This window comes from Ranitomeya imitator, chromosome 2 (genome assembly GCF_032444005.1).
Source record: "Ranitomeya imitator isolate aRanImi1 chromosome 2, aRanImi1.pri, whole genome shotgun sequence".
NCBI lineage: Eukaryota > Metazoa > Chordata > Amphibia > Anura > Dendrobatidae > Ranitomeya > Ranitomeya imitator.
Window position 1 is genome coordinate 590,664,545 of NC_091283.1, and position 18,892 is coordinate 590,683,436.

The following is an 18,892-nucleotide window of genomic DNA, read 5'->3' on the forward strand; positions in this document are numbered from 1 at the left end:
TTATTTTGTTTCCCATTAGGTCTATGACATCCCATGATTAAAAACTGACTAGCTGAACCTTCTAAGTTCTATTAAGAAACAGGAGGTCAATTTTCTTTGCACAAGTCATGAGTCACTGCAAAAGTCTATGGGGGGGAAGGAGCGGAGCAGCTGGATCAACAGTTGAAGAGGGAAATGAGTCATGCAGGGATAAGAGACTTCCTGTTTCTACATAGAGCAGAGAAAAGAGAAGAATTAGCTGGGTAGAAATGAGAAATTGCAAGTGCACAGTGCTATATCATACGATGACTGCGATATATTAAGAGGATAAAAATTGTAGCCTAATTTATTGTGAATATGAAAACATAAGAAAAGTGGTCATCTGCGAGTCCGCAAACTGTTGGCCACTAGGTGCAGTGATTTAGCAGGTGTGAATTTAAAAAAACAGGCTTTTGGGCACTGCTTCACATTAGTCAATCAATGAAGAAGAACCCAGCTAGAAAAAGTAACAGTGAGAAAACAGTAAATTTTTTGGTATGGGACACAATGTCTAAGGCTAGGTTCACATTGCGTTAGTGGGTGTCTGCTGACGGAATCCGTTACATAGCGCCACTAACGCAATGTAACGGATCCGTTAGTGCACCCATTGACTGCAATGTATGTAACGCATCTCTAACGCATGCCATTTTTGGCATGCGTTAGCGATGTTCCGTTATTTTCTGACAGACCTCGAACGCTGTCTGCAGCGTTTTTGGGTCCGTTATCGCTAGATCAGATCAGGCATCTGCGCTAGCATGATCGCTAAGTGCAATCCCTTTTTAGACATTGCGTTAACGCAGTCCGTTAGCATATGCGCTAGGCGGACTGCACAACGCAAATGTGAATCTAGCCGGGTATGTTTCCACATTAAGGATTCATTCAGGATTTGCTGCGGATTGGACGCTGCCTACAGCTGCAGCATCCAATCCACAGAGTCCAGATGTTACATCATAGTGGAGGGGATTTTATGAAATTCCGTCTCTACTATGTGCGCACGGCCGCATTCGGCAGCCCTGCGTAACCGGACATGCGGCGCGTCTTTCCAGACCGCAGCATGTCTGTCTTGCAGAGACGCTCCACCTCCACAAGATAAATAACCCAGTCTATTAATATGATGCGGTGATTCCGCATAGTTCAATGAATACATGCGGTATCACCGCGAGTACAACAGGGGTTGGCGCTTTTGACGGAGCAGAGTATCCACTGCATCCAAAGCACAGAGATTACGCCCCCTGGAAACATAGCTTAAGGCAGTCTCAAATTCATTCTATGTACCTAAAGGACTAGTAAAGGGAATATCCTCTGTTTTTCCTAAATGAAATTTGACATGTCAAGAAATGCAATTTAGCTGCTGATATAGAGGTAATTTGCAGATAAATTTTTTAAAATTCTGTTTGTCTAGCTAAAGGGAGAAAATGAAGTTTTATTCTCCCTGTGTTAGGGCTAGCGGAACGCACCAAATAATAAGACTGATAGTGTACGGTGCGTTCGTAGCCCGGGGTCCACCGTGCAGAGATGGAACCTGCTGCTGAGTAATGACGGACTATATGGCGGTACTCATAAGTATACTCGCGTGGGTTAAACTTCACCCAACGTGAAGGAAGCGATCCTGTTGCGTCACAGGATCGCGGTACCGCACATAGAGCGCGAGCAAGCAGTCAGCGAACTTAACCCCAACTAGGATTGAAGTCCGATTAGACCACTTGCTGACACAACACCGCAACAGGGTGTGTTAGGCAACTCTTATAATTAGAGCACCGAAGTGCGAACTGTGCCGTGCTGGCAGGCACCACTAAGCACCCAGACGTGGGTCAGGAAGCGCACTACTGGCGCGTGGAGCCGCACTGGCGGTCACAGCAATAGATGCTGATACGTGTGTGACACGTTGAGTGATTTGTCGGGCGCTAGATAGCAGCCATACTCCATACGCGAACAGTCATACAATAGGGTAGGGGTATTTAATGAACGACTTGCACTCACAACAAACACACGTATTCAATTGTACACTAGCGCATGGCCGTGCGGTCATGCGCAGTTAATATAGTTGCAGCACAGGAAGTGGCCACAGAAACTTTGCCCTTCCAAGACCTGCCAAGAGGACCAATGGAATGCGCTGCAGAGCCTGAGCACATGACCCTCGATCTCCAACGTGAGATCTTGCCCTGGGCATGCTCAGTGTGTGCAAACAAGGACTTAGTCCCAGGAAAGTCCGCTCGCCGCTGACCAGCACTGACTTTAATGGCAGGAGCTGAAGAAGCAGCAGTAACTCTCTGTACAGAGTGAGAGCGAGCAAGACACTGGGAGCGACGTCCCTGCTGAGCAGACTCCACTGCGGCTGGAGGAGAATGGGAGACCGCAGCGGAGACGGATCGAGATTCCCCCTGTGCAGCAGAGGAAACTCGACTCCTAACACCCTGTAGCTGCGGTCCAGTCATGGAGGAAGTGCAGTGGAGTGAATTTCCGTCACTGTTCACTACACAGAAGGTGCACTGTAGTTACTCTCTGGCACTTTGATTGATAGCCTGCTCTGCAGTGTGACTACAATGTGTGTACAGAATTAGCTGTCAATCAATGTGCCACAGAGTGATTATAGTGTGGTCACAGCATAGTGAACTCTGACACAAATCTCCCTCTGTATCGTGAGCAGTGACTGTAACCACTCCTTACACAAGTCCATGCGCCTGGAGTGAGTGGTAGTAGGTAGGTTACCCCGATATCTGCAGATACATAGTGATTCTGGACACATCAGGTTCCCTTTAGTAAATGAAACAATTATGTTTTATGTCACAAGACAATGAATTCAGATTTAGATGGGTTTAGTAATATGTTGCAGGCAGTGGGCATGATGTGGTAATTTTTGACATAATACCAACACAAATCTTAATAATCTAGCATTATATTATATATGAGTCTCATCCTCTACAAATGAAGAATGGTTTCATCAGACTTGTACACCTTCCTTTTTATCTGGAGCATTGTCTTTCTCTGTGATTGAGTACAGATAGATGAATTTATGCCTAACATTTATAACGCCAGCAATAAATTAAACTTTAAAGAAAAGAGCCTGCAGATCTCATTTTTATTGGTTGAATGATTTGATAGGACTGGTGTGATAGATTAATCTATTAACCCCACCATGAATTGGGATTTTTCCAATTTTTGCTTTTTTGTTTCCCTTCTTCCAAGAGTCATAGCTTTATATTTTCCCATCCCTAAAGCTGCATGAAGGTTTGCTTTTTTTACAGGTCCAGTTTTAGTTTTGAATGGCATTATTTACTTTACAATGTAATGGTCCAAAAACAGTAAAAAAAATCCAAGTGGTGTAAAATGATAAAAGTAAAATCCGCCATTGTTTTTTGTGCTTGTTTTTATGAATGTTATCATGCAATAAAAATTATTTAGAAATATGATTCTTAAAGTCAGACTTTTATGGACATGACAATATCAAAGATGCTTATATTTCACTTTTTTTATTTCTTTGATTTTTGACTGGGAAAAGGGAAGTGATTTTGTTTACCTTCTTTTCTGGTCCCCTTAGGGAACCTGTGATCATTTGTTCACACTAAGCTGTCTGCAGCGCGCTTGGGGGTTCTGTCTGATCCACTCTACGCTTCTGTGACCATCCAAACTAACGAACAAAATCAAACTAAACTGAAGTTCTCCTATGCTACCCAGCCACAGACTAGGCATCATGGTAGGAAAGGCATGTCTAGGGAGGTTCAGGTAGGGCATCTGCACTGGCCGCAGCTGATGGGGGCTCCATCGGGCAACCTGATGCCGCAGTCCGAGGTGTTTCCCCAGCGGATGCATTTTGCCGCCCCGACATTGGGAGTCGGCCATTCTCTGAGCCAGCTGTAAAAATATCTTTCAGAAGTAAGTAAGATTGAAAACTTGACAGCTGGCACTTCCAGGTCAGGGTGATGTTGGGTCATGTGATCACACTGCTGACGTCATCCACTGGCTCTGCAGAGGTGAAGATGACAGGGCACAGCGTTGGTGATAAGTGTTCCATATTCTAATAGAGCTGAAGATACCGTAGATAATGGTGGAGATTTGAGGACATAGTTTGGGGGGCTAGGAAGGGATGGATGGTGACACAATATGAGATGTCACGGTGGTAGAAATTTGAGTACCCAATATGAGGATCAAGTGGTAGATGGGGGCATGTGTGAGAAAACAGTATGAGTGGGGGAAGTGTGCAGACCCATGTATGGGGATCAAGGGGGAGAAATTTGAAGACAGTATGAGTAGCAAGGGGGCTGGAGGGGTGCAGGCACATGTATGGAGAGAGGGGAGAGAAATTTGAGGAGGAGCTAGGGAGCGTGATGTGTGCATACATAGTATGGGGAGTGATGAGGTGGGATGGGTGCAGACACAGTATGAGGAGCAAAGAGGGAATGTATGTGGACACAGTATGAGGATCGAGGGGGAAAATGTATGCAGATACAGTATGGGGAACGAGGGTGATGTGATGGGTGAGGACATAGTAGCGGAATCACAATAATGTATGAGGAGGCAGTTTAGAGTGAGGGGGTAAATATATGAGAATACAGCATGGTTAGCAGGGGGGACATGAGAGGAGACAGTATGAAGAGGGAGGTGCAAATGTGTGAGGAGACTAAATAGTGGAATAATGTGAGGAGTATGGGGTTAGAAAAGTGTGAGCACAGGACAGAGGCTTGAGTAGTGTGTGGGGGTAGGAGGTACAATGGGGGGACAGTGTAAGGGCACAGCCAAGAGGGGACAGTGTGATAAAGAGGGGGGTATGATGAGGGGACACAGTATAGATACTGGGCCTTATGGGGGGGCAATGTGAAGAGGGGGCTCAGTAAGGAAAAGAGAGGGCAGTGTGGATGGCATGTATCATAACAGTGACAGTGTGTGGGTCATATTTTGTGCAGGGTACACAATGGGGCCAATTATTTATTCAGGGGCTCGGCGTAAGGCAGATATTTTTTATTTAGGAGCGTTGTAATGACACTAATATTTTAAGAGCATTGTGTGGAGATGTGATGCAGAAAACTGGAGAAGATGAAAGTCTACAGAGACGAGCAGCGGCTGTGAAAAGTCATCATAGCATCTGAACAAGATGAAAAAAAGAAAGTGAACGCTTCCAGAGACAACGTCTAGTCGGAATGTGGCCAGAAGTATACAAATTGCATACTTGTGCTCACATGACCGTCCATTCTTGCCGCCGGCAAGGGAGAATCCTAAAAGTGTGCAGTACATGTGCTGTGAGAATTCAGAAGCCTGCAGTCACCTATTGTTACTGCAGACTTTCATCTCAAAACTGGACAAGCACTTTAATTATAAAATAAAACCCTGTCGCATGCCAATCCTAACAGCGTGTAATAAACTCATTGTCAAGATACAGCTCTGTTTGCAGGGTCCTGCAGTCAATCACATGGCCACTTCACTCATGTGCGATTTCACACTTATGGTCCTGTGGTAACTAGCTTTTCTTCCTGCTTCTCTCAGTTTTTCACTGAACATTGAGAGAATTTGGGAGAGCAGCTCGTTGGCATGTAACTAAAAGGGAAAATCACAAATGTGCTTTGCAGGTGGGCGGGAGGCAAACTAAATTTTTGCTCCCAGATAAACCTCTGCATTGGAGAATTAAAATGACTGCCAAGGACCCCACTGATTGTCATGGTAGCCAGTTGACACCATATTATATTGTGGAGGAGCTGACAGGCTATGGCAGGCACGCACTGCAGCTCTACCATTTAATTGCTGAAGACAGTGATTGACAGCCGTATTTATGTGGTTAAGCAGCAGTGATCGGAGCTGACTTCAGTTGCTGCTGTTAAAAGCAAATGCTATATGTTTGACACAGCTTTCATCTGCCAAGTATGGTGGGGCTCAGTTACTGAGTTCTCTTCATGCACCTCCTGTGCCCATGTGACATAAATGTTCATAATCATTTAGAAACAACAATACTAATGTTTTAACTCAGGAAGAGTTCAGAAATCAATACTTTGTGGAATAACCATGATTTATAGTCACAGCTTTCATGCGTCTTGGCATGCTTTCCACCAGTCTTTCACACTGCTTTTGGGTGACCTTATGCCACTCCTGGCGAAAACGTTCACCAGTTCTTTGTTTGATGGCTTGTGACTATCCATCATCCTCCTCTTACATTCCAGAGGTTTTCAATGGGGTTCAGGTCTGGAGGTTGGGCTGCCCATGACAGGGATTTGATGTGGTGGTCTCTTAATTTTTGCCAGAGCTGTATAGTTGAAAGGGGTTAATATTCCTCATAGGAGATTTGACACTTGCCTCCTGTGGCACGTAAACTGTTATGCTATGTGACAACTACTGTACGGCCAAGTCTCTATAAGTTAAGATGGTTGTCTCGTGAAGACCACTTTTTTCTATTTGCCCTATTAGAGACCCCAGCCAGTAAAAAACAGCTGCACTCAATCTGTAGTTTATTACATTACATGGTTGTCCATTTTTTTATATTATATGTAGGGCCAACTGCGGCTTCCCTGGCTGTAGTAATTAATCTTAGGACTTCTGAAGATTGGCCTGACCAGCCTTAATTTATTGTTTTAATTTGTTCTCTTTGTAAAATACACCTTTAAATCAATGACTTGAAGAAACAGATGACAAAGCTACTCTATAAGTCTTTATTATGCATCAGCTAGATGAACTCCAAATCTTAAATCTTTACTGTCCTTCCTTATCAAAGGGCTACCTCTAATTTTTCTTCCACAGGGTAGCTGTCTTGGAGAGAAACCAATGTATGTGGCCCTCACATATTTACGACAAGCCGATATCAGGACGAAATCTACAATCCCGTTGTTTATTGGATTTTCCTGGTTATTTCCTGACCTTGTATTACAGAGATAGAACCTAGCAGAAAAGAGTTGCAGTGCCTACTTCTCTTGTATTTCACCTCTTGTAGTCTTGTAGCTAGAGTTCCATATGGCACAAAGTTATGACATTTCTCGAAATACCATCCATAATTGTGAGGATTTTTGTTTTGTTTTAGAATTTAATGAGAGAAACTATCATGTGGAAATCTCTTGTTGGGGCTGAGTGACGTCTGTCTCTTTGTCCCAGCTGTGCCCCACCTCAGGGTTTCAAAATTAAGAACAAGTTCACAGATCCTAACTTAATCCTAGGGGGTTTCCTCAGGGCCGAGCTCTGTAAAGTGGAAGAACCTTCCTAGCGGCTAACGATCCTTCAAAGACTGTCACTGTATCACAGATGAGACAAATTGACTCTTTCACAACTTCTAGTATGTATTAAAGCTTATATGTTAATATATCCGTGAAACATCTCATCACATAACTCAGCCTCGCATGTCTATTTTTCTATTAATAAATCAGGAGGCTGCTCTACAAGTCTTCTCCTGGTTGACTGTACTGTCTATGATAAAGCACGCTCCTATTTTCTATCTACTTAGCATCTAACTCTTTAAGTCATAATTATTCATACCCAGATAAAATGGCTGCATAACTCATAGAGGTGGAAGGAGACACAGTCCTGCAACCTGAATATGAATGAATTCATAACTAGCATGATAAATCTGACGGATGATTATGCTTTTTATTTATGGTACCAAGTAAACACAGGCAAATCTTTAAGAAAAAATCCAAAGCTCGTCATGATGACATCTCCTTTCGAAATGTACTATTAAAAGGGATATTCTAATGCTTATTAAATAGCTTAAGTTAGTTATCAAGCAGGACAGTAAGCAGGTTTGCAAAAGACTTTCTTTTTCTATGTGCCGTAGTTCTCCTGCTATGAGAGCATTTGTCATAGATTGTTTACAGATCATTGCAAAAGAGATTCATCATCACATCCTGGTGCAATGTGTGTAGTAGTTACATTCTAGGCTGAGTTAACTCTTGAGATCCTAGACAGCTATCTGAAACTCACTGATTTATTTACAGTATTTAGTTGCTCAACTCTTTCTCAGATTCTGACCTTTCAAGCATGTAAAATCACAAGCACCACCAGATCTCCTAACCACTGCTCACTTGAGTTGTAGATTTGTTCAAAGGCTCTGGTGTTTGTGTAAGCAAATATGGTCATAACAGTGTAGACTTCAGAATGGGACACTGACTGACTTCAATAAGTCACATTGGCATATTAAGGACAGCAGAAGGACAAAGCTACTGAACCAAAACTGTCACTCAAGAAAAAGTACCCCACAATAAGGAAGTGAAGAGACTGGAGAGCTGTGTGTTGCCTAATACAAATATTAAGAATAACCTTATTGAAGGTATGTGGTCATGTTAGACAGATGGACCCATCGCTCTATGTATTTACTTGGCTGGCCCTTCATTTGAATAAGGAATTAACATGAGAATCAAACAAGCTTTAGGGGATTGCCCCCTTTTTTTGAAAAATGTTTAATAGACATGATTTTGTGGAACTTATCTAAAAAATATATAAGTCTTCTTCCGAGTTATCCTCCTGCACTTATTAGTGCCGATCTCTTCAAAGATTGCATGGTTTTCATATTCTCAAAATTGCAGTTGATGGGGGTGAGTGTGATAAACCTGTCCGTCCTCTTCAAATGGAGAAACATGTGGTGTTCTAGATGCTATGTTCAGGCTGACGGACAGGTTTGATCTCATGCTACTGCATCCATTGATATTTTCTACGCAAGAAATATACAACCTGTAAAGAGTGTGGCACTAACAAACAGGAAACATTTTACAAAGGAGAAGATGAACCTTTAATACCTATATATTAGTGCTACAAAATCAAATCCCCAACACATTTGTTAAAATTATGATAAAGTGAACAATCCCCTTAACTGTAAATCTTATAACCAAGAGATTAATTATACCCTGTACTGGGCATCTAGGAACCTATTATATGACTCCCAAATTACCATTACATCTTATTTGGACATAAGTAATGATTTATTTATATCCATGGTATAATAGAGCAATATAGCATTCCTCTGGGAGAGTGTAGTAGACTTGCTATAGAAGGAAAGTGTAATAATGTGTGCAAAGGACAGTGAAGGAGAAGCATTTGAGGCAGAGAAGAGACTCTGGACCGCATTAGAGAAGCTCATTATATTCATCTACATTATTCTTTTCAAAGGTTGTACACAATATTATGCTGAAAATGCCAGATAATATGGAGAAAAATCTTATGGAAAAACCTATTGGGCAATGTTTAGTCATATTTTTCTTTATGTGAGCTTGGGGAAGTATCATATAATGCCAACACATTTCACAATGCTTGCAAATAATGAACACATATAAATAGTAAAGAGAACCTATAGGGACAATTTTACTACTGAAACTAGTGACATAGCTGTAAAGGTCTTAGTTCAACAATACAAATGATACCAGCTTTGTAGAAATTCAGTAACCTTGTGATGAGAAGTCAAATTTTGAATTCACATGCGAAATACTTCATTGGGGACATATTAATGTCTTCTAGGTGTATTGACACACCCAATGCACTTCCAGCCTAATTTGCATAGGACTTAAAAAAGTAATTCAACTTTATTTTTGTTTAATTATCCTTCAGCCATTGCACTCTTTTTGTCATATACTTCATTATCTTATTTTGCCACCTTCTCTCTCAAACGCCAAGCTGCAGGGTGCTGTGTTAATGTCCAGTATTTTTTGCAGTTGTTGAAGCTTTTTTCAACAACTACTCGGCAAGATCCGTATAATATATTCACAAAATCAGAGTACAACAATTTCCCTGCCTGAGTGGGGAGTGGGAAGTGATGCAGAGAGGCTCAGAGATGGAAAATACCTTACTCTGATTGTTTGAATATAGCATATGAATCTTACTGAGCAGCAGATGAAAGGAGCTTCTAAAGAAGCAGGGCACTGAAACAGCACGGTGTTTGGGAGGCAAGAAGGCAGAATAATATAATGCAATATATTACAATGAAATCATAACTTTGCAATGCCCAGATGATAGTTAGATAAAAATAAAGTTTAGTTACTCTTTAAAGCTTGATTTCTCTTTAGAAACAAGTATTATTTTTCATTTTTTGTACAAGGACTTATACAGCTATACCACTAGTTTCAGTAGTAAAATCATACAGCCAGGTTCCTTAGTAATGAAAAATAATACTAAACATGTTGGGCTTTGTTGGCAAACTTACATTTTAAAGAGGGTGCAGGCAGTGAGAGAATAGGTGCTACAAGTGCTACTTGTCCAGTGGGTCATACATGAAGGCCAAATAAATAGATTTGCATAACTAGTCTGTCACAGGGTTGGAAATGGGTCTACTATCCGATTACAAAATTTAAACAGTTTGTACCAAGTTTGGAAGTTTACAAAATCAATAGGGTGGTGGGATAACTTTCTAATTGTTGGGTATTCAACATCTGGGACCCCAACTTATCCAGAGAATGGGACTCTGCAGAGCTCCATCTGTATGGAGCGGACATTGAACATGTGCACCTGCACTTATCTCTTCATAAGACTGCCAGAGATAAGTGAGTACACCTCTAGGCCATCTCTTATGGCTCTGCCTGTTACTTACTGTAATTCTGTTGTTGGGGTAGGTCAGGTCCCAGTGGTTTGACTCAGGTTAATGAAACAATTGTAGCCTATCTTATGGCTTGATTAATGTTTTAGTATGGAAGACCAGTTTAATGCTCTGCTGTCTGTAACTAACATACTACCATTTTTACTAATCTCTCGGTAAATCTATTACCAATCCTCTCTACCTGTGACCAACATTGCCTGGACTGAAGTGTTAGATTAAATCTAAAAGACTGTAGGAGGGCTGTGAGAAAATGAAGACAATAATAATAAAACACAGTTGGAGATTCAAGATGGAAGTGAGAAAGCAGCAGGAGGGAAGGAGGTTTCTAGATACCTGCTGGGACATACACACTGTCTAAAATAAAGACAACAGGGTCCCAGAGAGAGAGAGAGAGCAGTAGGAGAGAACCTGGAGAAATGTAGATCTAGGTGATGCTCAGTAGGAGCGAGTGTCAGAAAGGGAATTCTATAGATAGAAGAAAATGTTTTATACCAAGTAAAGACAAAATCCTCCTAAATAGAAGAATCAATGTATAGTGAGATACATTGAGAACTATTCTGTAGAGGGGAAATGTAGTAAAAAAAAACTAATATTGTAAGTATGTCAATAGTACCAGTGGGACGTCACTTGGAGAGGAGAGTGACTAATGCATTTGAATAGATAGATTACTCAAATGGATTTATAATTCACATTTACCATTGTTCCTTACGACAAGGAAATTGAAATTTTGACTTTAACTGCAACTAAGAAATAAAATGGTTATTCCATGACTAATTAGGGATCAGGAGGTTTTCTGAAAGCAACAGACAACTCAACAAAGATAACATCATCTATAGCTTCTGTATCCTAAGACAGTACGTCTTTAGTCTGACACTATATTGATGGGTGGAATAGTAAGTGCTGATATCTTGAAATCTTTGCCCCAATACAAAATCTGTCATGTGGCCCCTAGCTATCTGTAACAACTCTGCTGGCATCACGGCATGGCCTCGCATCTCTCACACAATCTTACCCACTGCTCCAGGCCATGATGTGGTTTCTGTTTCATGCCAGCTCCATGTTCTGTGTCTCTGCTCTCTGCATGCTTCATGGCTATGTGTATAGGGGGCCGGCGCCTGAACTCTCTGGTTCTTATAGGAATCAAGTGCACCTGTCTAATCTGTTCCTGACCAATTACCAAGAGGCCTCCTGTATATAGTGCAGCTCCACCCTGTGGTCTGGACCTGTGCAATGTGTTAGCTCAGTTACGGTTTAGCTTCTGAGTTTGCCAGGCCTTGCTCTGAGTTACTCCCTCTCTGAAAGCTTATCTCTGTGCTTTAGCCTTGATCTTGTTGTCCGCCCTCCAGGAGGCAGAATATCCTGGTCCCTGTGTCTTTGTCCTTGTGTCTTGTTCCATTGCCTTGTCTGTACTTTGTCCTATCTCGGTCTCCTTGTCTGTGGCTTCCTTCCCTGCTGTGTCTTTCCTTGTGTTCTCAGTCTGCTTACGCTCCGCACTCTTGCGGCTCTGCCTGCTCTGCACCTTTGTGGCTTTATCTCTACTCCGCACTCCTGCGGTTCTGCTCTATTCTGCTCTGCTCCGCTCCCATTGCTGCACTAATCTCTTGCTGCAGCTTCTCTCCGCATTCCTTGCGGTTCCACTCTGCTTAGCTTCTGCAGTATCTCTTGCTGCAGATCCTCTCCACATTCCTTGTGGCTCCGCTCCGCTTAGCTTTTATTGCTGTGCTATCTCTTGCTGCTCTACCGCTCCTATTCGCAGCCTTGCAGTTCTCTTCCAGTCTGAACAGGTCCCAACCTGTTCACTCTTACTTCTTTCATACTACATTTCCGTATCTGCACCTCCTGTGTGAACAGGTCCTTACCTGTTCCTCCATATTACATTTCCGTACCAGCACCTCCAGTGTGAACAGGCCCCTTCCTGGTTTTTCATTCTACATATCCATACCTGCACCTCCTGTGTGAACAGGTCCCTACCTGTTCCTTCATATTTCATATCCGTTCCTGCACCTCCAGTGTGAACAGGCCCCTACCTGTTCATTCATACACCACATCAATCAGCCCTGTGTTCTCTGCCGTGTCTCTGCCAGCCCTGTGTTATCTGCTGTGTCTCTGCCAGCCCTGTGTCTCAGCCGTGCCAGCCTACTCGTCTGAGTTTCAGCCGTGCTCTTCTGCCAGTCCTGCCTGATGCCTGCACCAATCCTGGTGTTCCTGTCTCCCAAGTGGGATCAGCAGCCACAGCCAGACACCACCCTGGAGTAGCACCTGGCAGCTGCCTGCTGCACAAGCCTGTCCTCACCATCAGAGGCTCCAGTGAAAACCCAGGCAGCTGTCATAGTCACGCCCCTTCCATGGTAGTCTGGTTTGTGGCACAGTGGGGCCACAAACCCCCCGAGCTCACGCCCACCAGTCAGGGCGTGAGCGTGACACTATCATGTACAATTTGTAATACTAGTAGTAGAGAGGCTTTTGGGTTCCCTCAAGTTCTGTACCCCCCGATAGTTATGAGCCTAACTTTGGGTTCAACCCAACCAAGGCAGTCTATTCATTCCTTATGTGAGTTTCCTCTAAGTAATTCTGGTGTTTCTGGAGAAATAAAAGTTAGATTTTGGGTGTCAGTGGGAACATGAGTGGATGTTAGCATCTTTACAGTGCATAAAGCCTCTATGACTTACAAGTAATTAAGAAACAAAATTGAGAGTCCTCAGGAATGTTCCTCTCAGATCTTGTGATACCATAAAACGCCTATGAGCTGCCCTAATTTTTGCAGCCGCAATGTTTCCCCACTTCCCAAATTGATAGTTTAGCTTCCCGTCACTTGTCTTATTACTGCACTATTCTGTGTTCTGTTGTATATAAATTTGTGGCCCTTCAGATTTTGAGTCAAACTATGCCAGATGAGGACACTGGAGTAGTCTCAAAGGCTTGCTATCTGTTACCATCTTTTTAGTTAGCCATTAAAAGGCATCAGCTGAGGACTCTCTCTACCAGCTAACACAGAACAAGATATATTTTTCCTGTAAGTCATAAAAAATAATCATGTTTGCTTTCTTTTCCTGTTTGATGTGAGGCGGTCACTTCTGTGTTTTCTCCTTTTACATTTTAGTTTAATGAGAATTACATTTTAGACACTAAATGTAATTATTTTGTAAAAAGCCAAACAATTGAGAAGTTTAATATAATAATATGACATTTATTGACATTGAATGTCTTCATAAAGAAATGTACCCTTACAATGAGGGTAACTATGAGTTACTTGGTCCTAGATACCCACCTTTAACAATGAGCTCTGCATAGTTGGACACCCCGGAACCTCCAGCTGATCTTAAGACACAACGATACTTGCTTATACTTCGCTGAGAAGTGTCCCCGACGTTGACTGTGGCAGAGAAGCGTCTGTGATTTACCACGCGAGTTACCATGAGACCTGTGTCGCGTCCGTTCCACTGCTGCAGAACAGAGATAAAGGCTCACAATCAGTCACACCGCAGCTGACAGCGGGAAGGTAAGGGCAGCTTGTCTAATCCACTTTTATTTCTGTAAACTTGAAGTCAAAATTGCTGCCTACTAAAAAGAAAAATGTCAAAAAGCCAATTCAGCCATGTTCTGTGATATAGACCAGATTCTTGCTGACTCTATAAATTCAGATATATAGTGTAAACCATTTTGAGGATCAAACTTTTATATGAGGACTCGAAATGTGGCTACTATTCACATTCAGTGGTCCATGTTCCTGGACTTCAGGAAAAGAGGTGACAGCAGAAATTCAGCCACTATTGCGAATGGAGAACTTGGGATTTGCATTGTTGATCACGGTGTTGGTAGATGTGTTTTCGCCAATGAAACATTAATGATAGATCATTTTATAGACTGAAAATTATAGGGTAAATCTATTAAGACTGACATTTTACACATTAGTCTTAAAAACAGGAAGACCGTACCTCTTACTAAATTTGGTACATCTTTTCTTATCTGTGTGCCAAAAAATTAAAAGTATGGAGGCTTTACTCAGCATCCCTTTAATCTTGTGTAACCATTAGACCCATTTGCTAATATTTCAGTTTTAATGGGGTAAGGGGACCCCTATACTGGTTCATCTAGTTAAAATCAATGAAGTCTAAACATCGATCATCTGACAAACAAGAAAAAAGCTCGTTCCTTGGGTGAAATTATCTTTTGAACTGCACAAAAGATTATCATTTTTGTCAGCCCATCGTCCTGTGTTAACAGGTATTATGGTGTCAAGAACAATGGCAGCTTTTGCGCACACAATGATCCATTACAGATAATTCAATGTGTATTGAAGCAGCTGATCGGTGATCATTTATTGCCCCAGGTCGGCCCACGTAAATGACCCCTAGCTGAATCTAAGGTTGTTACAAGGGTGGCTAAGCTACATAGTTTTTCTTGCATCTACTATAAGTTGTATGTACAGTATTGTAGCCACACTAGATCTTTCTGTCCTGATTAGTGATGAGTGAGTGTGCTCGTTACACGAGTTTTCCGAGCATGCTCGGATGTTCTCTGAGTATCTTGGGCATGCTCGGATATTATGTTTAAGTCCACGCAGCTGCATGATTTGCAGCTGCTAGACAGCCTGAATACATCTGGGAATTCCCTATCAAACGGGCAATCCCTGCATGTATTCAGGCTGTCTAGCAGTCGCAAATCATGCAGCTGCGGGGACTCAAACTTAATCTATAAGCACGCCCAAGATACTCGGAGAACACCCAAGCATGCTCGGAAATCTTGAGTAACGTGCACACTCGCTTATCACTAGTCCTGATCTTACTTATTATCTTTCATACCTGCAGCCACAGCTTATCATGTTGAGACCATTTCCCTCCAGCGATGCACTGAAATGTTGCATTCTGCCCAACATTCACCTCCACATTTTGCAATCGTAGAAAATGGGGAGCGTTCCCTGAACACAAAGAAAAAAAAAATCACAACATTAGTGTGGGGACCTTTAAAGTAACAAGCAAACAGTTTCCTAGCTGAGTTTAGTTATTAGCAGACTAAACGTATAGCTGCTGTCTGCACAGCCTCCTAAATGAGCTACAGGCGGAGAATTACTGCTCATTCTGTGAGTGCCTGGCACAATTTCAAGGCAACTATAAAAAGATCAGAGAAAAGCAAAGGCATTTATAGAAATGTCAGGGACAAGCCTCTTATCGGTTTCTTCTACACATACGAGGACACGCACCTTAAATACAGTCATCTGGATATATAGCGTAGCTGTTATTTTCACATCTTCCTACCGTATAATGCAATATAGCCATATGTGAGAACTTATGACCCGGTCATTTTCGTAATGTACTGTTACATGACAAACAGAGGTTGAAATGTTCCTGAAAATCATTACGAGAGCCAAGTAGTGGTGGGTAGGGAAAGTTATTACTACTATTATTTGGTAATTCAAAAGAAAATTGTTTTTGTGTTTCCCAGTTGAACTCTTGTGACATTGATGTAAAAGCGATGGCATAGGTTGGGTGCACAAGTCTACGGTTTCAGCCCATTGAATTCAACTGATCACACTCGCAGACCTTCCGCAATGTTCACGGTGCTGAGTTGTAGCAATGCTGTTCTTCAAGGCAAAGATTCAGTTCAAAGCCCCATCCCTGTATTTAAGTACCTTGGATAGCGGCAGAGTGGTTTATTGCACTTCTACCTCCTAACAAAGCATACCTAACTCTTTATTCACACTTCAGTAATTTTGATCAATAATTCAACAGTATTTGAAAGCCGAAACCAGGAGTTTCTCCAAAAACATAGAACAGGTGCCAATTTTTCAATTAAAGTTTTTCTCTGATTGCTCCTCACTTGGCTTTTGCATACAAACACTGATGCAAAATACTAACCAAATACTTAGCATGTGAATAAATCTTAGGGCTTGCTCACACATTCAATATTTGGTAAGTTTTTTACCTAAGCCAAAATCAGGAGTGGAACAAACAGAGGAAAAGTATAATAGAAACACGTCACCACTTCTGTATTTATCACCCACTCCTGGTTTTGTCTAACAAATACAGATGTAAAGTACTGACCAAATACTGCTAGTGTGAATATGCCTTAAAGGGAACCTGTCAGCAGGATTGTGCACAGTAACCTACAGACATTGTCAGGTTGACGCCGTTATACTGATTAAAATGATATCTTGGTTGATTAAACTCTTCTTGTGGTTGTTGTATATTCTTTATTTTCAGTGTTGAGTTAATGATATGCCCGTGCCCTGGGGCAGCATGTGAGGGGTCTTCATGTGGTGCTCTGATTAGGTATTCATCTTTATGGCTTCTGACAGGTCACTGATCCCTCAATGTCCTGCCCCCTGCTTACATAATGAATATTATATAAATAAAAAAAATCCTCTTCTACAGGCAGGTGCCGAAGGCGGTGCCTGCGCTGCACCAGTTACCTGTCAGAAGCCATACTGAAGAATACCTAGTCAGAGGACCACAAAAGACCCCCCACAGGCCACCCCGGAGCATGAGCATATCATAACTCAAAACTGAAAATAAAGATTAAACAACAACCACAAGATGGATTTCATCAACCAAGGTATCATTGTAATCAGTATAACGTCCCCGACCTGACAATGTCTGTAGGTTACTGTGCACAACCCTGATGACAGGTTCCCTTTAAGGCAAATATTTTGCTAGCCCAATGAAACAACTCTCCTAACATAGACCCCGATTCATCAAGGAGTTTTCGCTAGCATTCTGGCATAAAATTCCTGAAAATGTCAATTAATTTTTGCGCAGCTCAAAGTTTCACAAAAACTTGCACTTGTCATTTTTACACCAATTTTGGCCAGTTCCACCAACTTTTAGAAAAGTAGGTGAGCCTGGTCTGGGAACGGTTATAGCAAAACCAGACTGACAAATTTAGATTAATTTGCGCCACAAAAGTTGCCATAAATTATGCTAGAAATGCACGGCAGCTCCTGGCTGGAATAACATTTATGGCAGTTGTCAGATCCATCAAATTCGGGAATCTGTAACCCCAAAATCAAAGGTGAGCTAAGCCCACCAGCATTAGGGGCTTATCTACAGCATTCTGGAATGCTGTAGATAAGCCCCAGATGTATCCTAAAAGATGAGAATAAGAGGTTACATTATACTCACCCAGGGGCGGCCCCGCTGCGGTCCGGGTCCGATGGGCGTCGTGGTCCGGCGCCTCCTATCTTCATCAGATGACGTCCTCTTCTTGTCTTCACGCTGCGGCTCCGGCGCAGGCGTACTTTGTCTGTCCTGCTGAGGGCAAAGTACTGCAGTGCGCAGGCGCTGGGCCCCTCTGACCTACCCTGGCACCTGCGCACTGCAGTATTTTTGCCTGCCCTCAACAGAGCAGACAAAGTACACCTGCACCGGAGCAGCAGCGTGAAGACAAGAAGAGGACGTCATTGTAAGAAGATGGGAGGCCCCGGACCGCGACGCCCATCGTACCAGGACCGCCCCTGGGTGAGTATAACCTAACCTCTTTTTGTCATCTTTCAGGATACATCGGGGGCTTATCTACAACATTCCAGAATGCTGTAGATAAGCCCCTGTTGCTGGTGGGCTTAGCTCAACTTTGATTTTGGGGCTGACAGGATCCCTATAAGAGACAAATGCCTACTAATAAAGTTGGTATATCTTACTCCAGTGCTCCATTCATTAAGACAGAAGTGCAAAACTCCATTTTTAAGGAATTGGGGTCATACTGTTTGGTATGCATCAGATTGCTCTAATGTAAACTTCCCTTCTAATAATTAAAAAAAAAGATTTTACAAGAGTGTTTTAGTTACTTTCATATCAATGTGTCCATCAGATGGATTATTTGTCCTTATATCACCATCCTAAGTGGAGTTATAACCTTGCTCATAAGTAAGTTTGTGAAATTTGAATACCTACAATATTTAAAGGAAACTCGTCACCAGGTTTTGCCAACTAATCTGACAGCCGCATAATGTACTGGCAGAGACTCTAATTCTGTTTCATTTACTAGGCTGCAAAATATTTGGACTCATTGAACAACACAAGTTCTTGATGGATTTGGGGATACATGAGCTTCATCATTACTTGTACCCATCACTTGACAATATTTGGACATGCATGCTGTATCGTTGACCATAGCCTATTGCTAATGCATCGGCATTTGTCCATTAGACACCTATGTCTAACATCTCGAGGTTACACAGGCTTGTAAACATTTCTTCCTAAAACAATTCTCATTTATTTTTAAAATCCCCATTTCCAAATATAATAGAAAATGTTACGCTCCCTTGTTTCATGCCCTGGAAAATATTACATGGCCCTTTTGTTTGCTAGAACACAGACAACAAGATTTGTATCTTTCAACTTTTCGTAATAAACAGGCACAAGGGACTTTTGCTTTGAACAGCTAACGCAC

General features: G+C 42.2%; 1 protein-coding gene across 7 annotated transcripts in view; it reads right to left on the reverse strand.

Moving 5' to 3' along the window:
• The window catches only part of PTPRT (protein tyrosine phosphatase receptor type T), a 641,769-nt gene that overhangs the window by 293,965 nt on the left and 328,912 nt on the right, over positions 1-18,892 (reverse strand). For all 7 annotated transcript variants that reach the window (XM_069752327.1, XM_069752329.1, XM_069752326.1 and 4 more), the window contains exons 5-6: positions 15,310-15,425; positions 13,776-13,950 (exon numbers count right to left, since the gene is read on the reverse strand). In XM_069752327.1, the coding sequence (XP_069608428.1) occupies positions 13,776-13,950; positions 15,310-15,425 (291 nt within the window). The remainder of the gene's footprint in view (positions 1-13,775; positions 13,951-15,309; positions 15,426-18,892) is intronic.